Source organism: Oncorhynchus kisutch, linkage group LG15 (assembly GCF_002021735.2).
Source record: "Oncorhynchus kisutch isolate 150728-3 linkage group LG15, Okis_V2, whole genome shotgun sequence".
In the NCBI taxonomy this organism is placed as follows: Eukaryota; Metazoa; Chordata; class Actinopteri; order Salmoniformes; family Salmonidae; genus Oncorhynchus; species Oncorhynchus kisutch.
The window spans coordinates 29,849,091-29,857,342 of record NC_034188.2 but is presented as its reverse complement, the minus strand read 5'-3'; the positions used below and the strand labels follow the sequence as shown (position 1 = coordinate 29,857,342).

General features: G+C 42.4%; 1 protein-coding gene across 2 annotated transcripts in view; it reads left to right on the top strand.

Moving 5' to 3' along the window:
- Positions 1-106: 106 nt before the first annotated feature.
- Positions 107-8,252, top strand: part of LOC109905131 (rho guanine nucleotide exchange factor 6-like) — a 29,507-nt gene continuing 21,361 nt past the window's right edge. The window contains exons 1-2 of one of the 2 annotated variants that reach the window (XM_020502333.2): positions 107-387; positions 4,073-4,156. In XM_020502333.2, coding sequence (XP_020357922.1) covers positions 223-387; positions 4,073-4,156 — 249 coding nt within the window. In that variant the 5' untranslated portion in view covers positions 107-222. The remainder of the gene's footprint in view (positions 388-4,072; positions 4,157-8,252) is intronic. The other variant, XM_020502332.2, reaches the window with a different exon arrangement.

Sequence of the window (8,252 nt, the reverse complement as noted above, 5' to 3'; positions counted from 1 at the left end):
CAGGTGTGGAAGGGCGAAAGGTTATTGCATAGGATGGAAACCACCATCAATATAGGTATTGCTACAGTGCTTGTTATTAACCAGTAGGGGAACCCAGTACTAGTACAAACTGCGTTTTTAACAAGCAGAAGTGTTACACGGATGTGGGTAACATTTTGATACCGAGTTGTGTAATTTGGCGCCTTCGGTGGGGATGCATAATAAGGAGGGTTAATTGGAACCATGAACCCAGAGGAGCAGACCGTAACGTGGCTGATATCATTAGGGGTGCTTAATTCACCCAAGAAAAACATAGCTGACCCAGAAGAATTTCTGAAAACATCTCTGAAAGATGGGGTCGTCTTGTGCAAACTCATGGAGCGGCTCGTGCCCGGCACTGTTCCAAAGGTAAGCAGAACATTGTTACTGCAATGTTATCCGTGCAACATTCTAACGGTGATAACGGAGAAAAGTAATATTTACAAAGTCAACAACTTGAACCGTGAGAAGAAAACACTGGCGACGCCAGTGGAGGGATTGTTTGAATCGCAAGGGAGGGGTTGTTTGAATAAATTACCAATCCCTGCTGAAGTAATGTAACTTCAATAGTCTAATTAAACCAGCTTCGAATACATTATTATGCAAATTTAAGATGAGAAATGTATCAATAATGTAAAAGAGTGCTGAACTCCTATGGGTTTGCATGCATTGCTGACTTCCTGTCAAGTTAAAAGTGTTTCCGCATTCTGAAAATGACGAAACATGTTCCAAAACGCATATAATTATGTAACCAAAGATGCTTATATTCAGGTTAATGCACATTATACTATGCAAAACCTGTGCATTTTTAGCAGGTATATTCTTTTTACATTTCGGGAACCAGACAGGAATGTATTTTGTACAGATCAGCTGAATCACAGATGTAGAACAAGGAACACAGCCTACTTGGTTAATTTAACAGGCTACATTAGGCGGAAGGCATTCTTGTAACTTAATTGTAGGCTATCCAATTCAAATCTGATGATTGTCACTGACTAGAAAAAAAATTTGCACTGCATTTTCGATTATGCTGAGCCGAGGGGGCACCGGTCTATGGCCCGTGACGTGAACAGGGAAAAACGGTGGAGGAGGAGCGCCTTTATCAAATCGAACTGCAATCAAACCAAATCCATCTGCGCCGCTCGGTCCTATTGTCAATAAGGCAGCGTGGTGAATGGTCCAGAAACATAACATAAAAGCAATCACTTATAGATGCGAAAAGAATATTATTCATTACACCGCGTGCTTAATTAGGTCACTTTTGTTTGGTGCCGACTTCGCCGTGGGATTTGACCGGGGCACCTAGCTCTCGCCAGTGAAAGAACACCCCTGCCCGGACCAGATTGGTAATGTACTTTTATAATCTCCCGGCACAGACAGAAGTGGACTGGCCAACCCTCAGAGCCTGGTTCCTCTCTCAAATAAAATTGTATTGGTTACGTACACGTGTTTCGCAGATGTTAATGCGAGGTGCAGCGAAATGCTTGTGTTTCTAGTCCCAACAGTGCAGTAATATCTAACAAGTAATATGTACCAATTTCACAACAATACACACAAATCTAAAGGAATGGAATTAAGAATATTTACATATTTGGACGAGCAATGTCAGTGTTGCATAGACTAAGACAATTGAATAGAATACAGTATATGCATATGAGATGAGTAATGCAAAATATGTAAACATTATTAAAGTGACTAGTGTTCCATTATTGAAGTGGCCAGTGATTTCAAGTCTATGTATATAGGGCAGCAGCCTCTAATGTGCTAGCGGTGGCTATTTAACAGTCTGATGGCCTTGAGATAGAAGCTGTTTTTCAGTGTCTTGTTACCAGCTTCGATGCACCTGCACTGTCCTTGATTATTTTTTTGGCCTTCCTGTGACATCGGGTGCTGTATGTGTCCTGGAGGGCATGTAGTTTGCCCCCGGCAATGCATTGGGCAGACCACACCACCCTCTGGAGAGCACTGCCGTTGTGGGCGGTGCAGTTGTCGTACCATACAACCCGACAGGATGCATCTGTAAAAGTTTGAGGGTTTTAGGTGCCAAGACAAATTTCTTCAGACTCCTGAGGTTGAAGAGGCACTATTGCTGTGTGGGTGGACCATTTCAGTTTGTCAGTGGTGTGTACGCTGAGGAACTTGAAGCTTTCCACTTCTCCACTGTGGTCCCGATGATATGGATAGGTGCTCCCTCTGCTGTTTTCTGAAATCCACAATCAGCTCCTTTGTTTTGTTGACATTGGGTGAGAGGTAATTTTGCTGGCACCACACTCACAGGGCCCTCACCTCCTCGCTGTAGGCTGTCTCGTCATTGTTGGTAATCAGACCCATTGTTTTGTCTGCAAACTTGATGATTGAGTTGGAGATGTGCATGGCCACACAGTCATGGGTGAACAGGGAGTACAGGAGTGGGCTGAGCACACACCCTTGTGGGGTCCCAGTGTTGAGGATCAGTGAAGTGGAGGTGTTGTTTCCTACCTTCACCACCTGGGTGTGGCCTGTCAGGAAGTCAAGGACCCAGTTGCACAGGGCGGAGTTCAGACTCAAGGCTTTTATGTTTCTTCTTAGGTTCATGTCCTTCAAGGGAGTTTTTTTTTGCCACCGTGCTCCTACATATGCTTTGCTTGCTGATTGGGGTTTTAGGCTGGGATTCTGTATAGCACTTTGTGACATCTGTTGATGTAAAAAAAAAAAAAAGGGCTTTATACATAAATTTGATTTGATTTATCGTTTCCACTATTTACCACAGCCACAAAGTAAAAATGGTCGATATCGAAAAAATAAAAACCATAATTATGCTTTTTGGTCTTTATTTAATGTCAGGGTTGGGCATAAGGCTATCTGTGTGGTTAAGGTTAGGTTTAAAATCACATTTTAAGAAAATCAATTGTAGAAATAGGCGGGGTTTATGACTTTGTGTCTGTGGTAACTAGGGACGGCCCAAATGAATCGAATCCCCTCATTTGAGGAATAATCGAGGGGAAGAGGCGAAGCGACAGGTATAATGGGCCCAAAATCTGTCTTCCCCAGCAGGTGTTTTTTTTTCTTCATTCATCAAGTGAGGAGTTTTTGTATGGAGGTCAATGAGTGTCGAAGTTGGTCAATAAAAAAAATGAATTGCTTATTTGCTACGTGCGGCTTATCTGATCGAATAGAAGTTTTGAAGAAAAGGTTGTTACGAGTGTATATCCCGGCAACTGAGAAAAAAACAATTTACACTGGATTGTGCCTGTTCACACACGTATCTGCCCTCTCATTGGCTAGAATGGTCCCACTTGAACTTGCACCTTCCCACTGCCTTCCATTTTTTAAAGAAATGTAATTTTCATCTTTAGAGCGACCACCTCAGTATCTGGTCAACATAATAGCTAATCTGTGGGTATTTAAGAAATGCAGCGAGAGGTCATCGTCACTTCCTCCCCAAAGGCTTGCTTCCTGGTGCAACCACCCCCTTTAGCGAGTGGTGGGTATATTGCTGCATTCAAGACAACTGGGAACTCAGGGGGGATAATCCAATCGTGACATCGGAGATACTTAGGTCGAAAAGTCAGAACTCTAGGAAGATGCCTGAATTTCCTTCTTGGAATTCCGTCTTTTGTAAATGTTTAACTGTTATTTTTCTATTGTTTATTTCCACTTAGTTTATTATCTATTTCACTTGCTTTGGCAACGTAAACACATGTTTCCCATGCCAATGAAGCCCCTGACATTGAAATTGAAGTTGACCGTTCCAAACCATTTTTCCCCGATCAGAGCTCATTTTTTTCAGAGTTCCCAGTTGTCTAGAACGCACGGAAGTTGGATTTAAAGATTTCCGAGTTTCCAGTTATCAAGAAACCGACACAATATTCCTGAAAGAGAGACGTAGGAAGAGTCCACCGTTACTTACTTACTGTAAAATATCAACATTCGAAAGGATACAGTGGATTGTGACTTTGTTTATTTCCCCCACCCTGAGTTGTCATTTGCGTCAACGCCTGTAATAGTAAACCAACATTTTTAAAAATTATATATTTATCTCTGTTTTTATACATTTATTTTATGTCTGTTTTAGTACTGTCAGGAACCGAGGAACGAAGCCGAATGCATCGCCAATATCAAGGAGTTTCTGAGAGGATGCACATCCTTAAAAGTAGAGGTAAGTGATTTCAAAGAGCTTGGTTGGTAGTGGTTTCACCTCTTCTATATTGACTTGTTTTATGATCATGTGTTTGTTGTTGTTGGACATTTTGATTTGAGTTCCTTGCTGAATTCTTGTTTCTAGCTTTAGTAAACATTTACATACAACCAACAATAATATATTGCCATAATGGTTTGCTTATTTGAGGACTGGTCTCTCCATGATGTACATAACTGTCAGCTGAGCAATTCGAAGTGGTGATTAGAAAATAATACTGCATAATTGTGGCAGAGTCAACTCAGGTTTCTGTCAACAAAAGGTTAACTTTCCTACAATTGTTTTGCTGTGACTTCAGCATAGATTTGTTTTCCTCTGCAGGCAGTATTTTTATGACATGTCTCTTGATTGCCATGTGGAGTGGGTTGCCCTTTTAAGCAAGCATTCTGTTAGTCACTCTGACAGAACACACAGACAGATGGGTTTGTTGATGGGTCTCAACTAAGACTGCTTGTCTTAAATAATGCCGCGTTCAAGTGCTAGTCGGAACTAGTAAACTCTAAAATGTATGACTGGTTGAACGTGGCGCATGTTAAGTACAAACCGTAAGCAAGACGGACATTTCTGAGTTTCCTAGTTCTGACTAGCACTTAAACACGGCATAAGGCTGGCTCCACTGTCTACTACTGCTTGAGCAGTGTACATTGAGCAGCATGCATCACGTTGCTTGGTTAAACAGCAATAGGAAATCTAGCTGTACTCCCTACCTTTTCTACAAGTGAAAATTATCCCCCCCTTCAGCCATGTGACATTGAAATTTACAGTGCATTCGGAAAGTATTCAGACCCCTTGACTTTTTCCACATGTTGTTACGTTATAGCCTCTACATTTTTAAATATTTTTTATTATCAATCTACACACAATACCCCATAATGACAAAGCAAATTCAGGTTTTTACATTTTTTTAAATCTAATTTATAAAAAACAATTAAAACAGAAATGCCGTATTTACAGTTGAAGTCGGGAGGTTACATACACCTTAGCCTAATACATTTAAACTCAGTTTCACAATTCCTGACATTTAATCGTAGTAAAAATGCCCTGTCTTCAGTCAGTTAGGATCACCATTTTATTTTAAGAATGTGAAATGTCAGAAAAATAGTTGAGAGAATTATTTATTTCAGCTTTTATTTCTTTCATCACATTCCCAGTGGGTCAGAAGTTTACATACGCTCAATTAGTATTTGGTAGCATTGCCTTTAAATTGTTTTAACTTGGGTCAAATGTTTCGGGTAGCCTTCCACAAGCTTCCCACAATGTTGGGTGAATTTTGGACCATTCTTCCTGACAGAGCTGGTGTCAGGTTTGTAAGCCTCCTTGCTCGCACACGCTTTTTCAGTTCTGCCCACACATTTTCTATAGGATTGAGTTCAGGGCTTTGTGATGGCCACTCCAATACCTTGACTTTGTTGTCCTTAAGCCATTTTGCCACACCTTTGGAAGTATGCTTGGGGTCATTGTCCATTTGAGAGACCTATTTGCGACCAAGCTTTAACTTCCTGACTGATGTCTTGAGATGTTGCTTCAATATATCCACACAATTTTCCACCCTCATGATGCCATCTATTTTGTGAAGTGCACTAGTCCCTCCTGCAGCAAAGCACCCCCACAACATGATGCTGCCACCCCCGTGCTTCACGGTTGGGATGGTGTTCTTTGGCTTGCAAGCCTCCCCCTTTTTCCTCCAAACATAACGATGGTCATTATGGCCAAACAGTTCTATTTTTGTTTCATCAGACCAGAGGACATTTCTCTGAAGAGTACGATCTTTGTCCTCCTGAGCAGTTGCAAAACGTAGTCTGGCTTTTTTTATGGCGGTTTTGGAGCAGTGGCTTTTCCTCCTTGCTGAGTGGCCTTTCAGGTTATGTCGATATAGGACTCGTTTTACTGTGGATATAGATACTTTTGTACCGGTTTCCTCCAGCATCTTTCATCTCTAGGAGACAGAACGTGTCTCTTTCTTGAGCATTATGACGGCTGCGTGGTCCCATGATGTACTATTGTTTGTACAGATGTACGTGGTACCTTCTGGCATTTGGAAATTGCTCTCAAGGATGAACCAGACTTGTGGAGGTCTACAATATATTTTCTGAGGTCTTGGCTGATTTCTTTTGATTTTCCCATGATGACAAGCAAAGAGTCACTGACTTTGAAGGTAGGCCTTGAAATACATCCATAGGTACACCTCCAATTGACTCAAATGATGTCAATTAGCCTATCAGAAGCTTCTAAAGCCATGACATCATTTTCTGGAATTTTCCAAGCTGTTTAAAGGCACAGTCAACTTAGTGTATGTAAACGTCTGACCCACTGGAATTGTGATACAGTGAATTGTAAGTGAAATAATCTGTCTGTAAACAATTGTTGGAAAACTGACTTGTCATGCACAAAGTAGTTGTCCGAAACGACTTGCCAAACCTATAGTTTGTAAACAAGAAATGTGTGGAGTGGTTGAAAAACAAATTATAATGACTCACACCTAAGTGTGTGTAAACTTCCGACTTCAACTGTATTTCCAGCACTATGAGTGATGATGCACATAATAAGAGGGTGTTGGAAGTCCTTTCCCTCCCTATGCATTACAGTGACTGCCCCATTGGACCCTCAGTCATGCCTTTCCCTCCCTATGCATTACAGTGACTGCCCCATTGGACCCTCAGTCATGCCTTTCCCTCCCTATGCATTACAGTGACTGCCCCATTGGACCCTCAGTCATGCCTTTTCCTCCCCAACCCTTATAAACAGTAGTTTCTGCTTTTGTATCACATTAGTTGGTTTGAAAAAAAGGGGGAAAAAGTAATTTAATCAGCCAGGCTCTTTACTGCAAGTCAAGTGGTTCGGGGGAGAAACGCAGGCTGGTCTGTTGTGGTTTGGGAGGTCCCTTCTGCTTTCTTGCAGCGATCGCACTTCTCCATAATTACAGGCTTGGGGGCAGTTCAGGAGCTCAAGACCGTAAGGATTTGGAAAGCCCCTGTACAATGTGTCATCTTGACTTTTTCCAGACCATTGCAGTTCATACTCTGGCCAGTCACCCTCTCTCACTCCATTTTTCGTAACCACAGCCATGGGGCTGTCATGTGACTGGACAAAGACCACATTCACACAACTTTCACTTCTGTTCCGAGATGCTGAATTGGGAAGCAGCAGCGACGGCTTGAGTGACGGCTAACTTGACGAGTTATGGTCGACTACAGTATAGTTGAATTTATAGATCCTGAGCCTATGGTATTATTATTTTTATAGACATACCGTTGTAACGCCTGCGAGTCACATACCACCCTGGCCCTGCTCAAGGCTTTTTGACAGCAACAAACACGTTTGATTCCTGTGTCATATGTTCGCTTCAGATTGTTCAACTTTTATGTCACTGTTTTAATGTCTGTATCCTTGCTTAGTTTCTCTGTAGATGCTTGTTCATTTTTGACAACAACAACCGATTGATACCGGTACATGTCAATATCACACGCTACCTCAGTCTGTCGTCTTGACATGGTTACCAGATAGGCCACACTTCAGCTTTGAAAAGACTATGCATGAGTCAGTCAGTCGTGTTGGCTCTGAAGGGCTAGATAGTGAACAGATGCCTCGTGCTCTGCTACCCTCTATATTTAAGATGTTTCATTTGAAGTGTGAAACCATAGCCACTAGAGGAAAGTGGATAACCGGCTGTCTGTGAGGCCCGGGAGACAGACGGACAGAGCGAGCGAGTGCTCGGCGTGCATCGAAGAACAAATTTGTTTTTTATTGAACCTTTCTTTAACTAGGCAAGTCAGTTAAGAATAAATTCTTATTTACAATGACTGCCTACCCCGGTCAAACCCTACCCCGGTCAAACCCTACCCCGGTCAAACCCTACCCCGGTCAAACCCTAACCCGGTCAAACCCTAACCTGGACGATGCTGGGCCAATTGTGTGCCGCCCAATGGGACTCCCAATCACAGCCGGTTGTGATACAGCCTGGAATCGAACCAGGGTCTGTAGTGACGCCTTTTGCACTGAGATGCAGTGCTTTAGACAGCTGACCCACTCAGGGACCCTTCCAATGAGGAGAGAACCG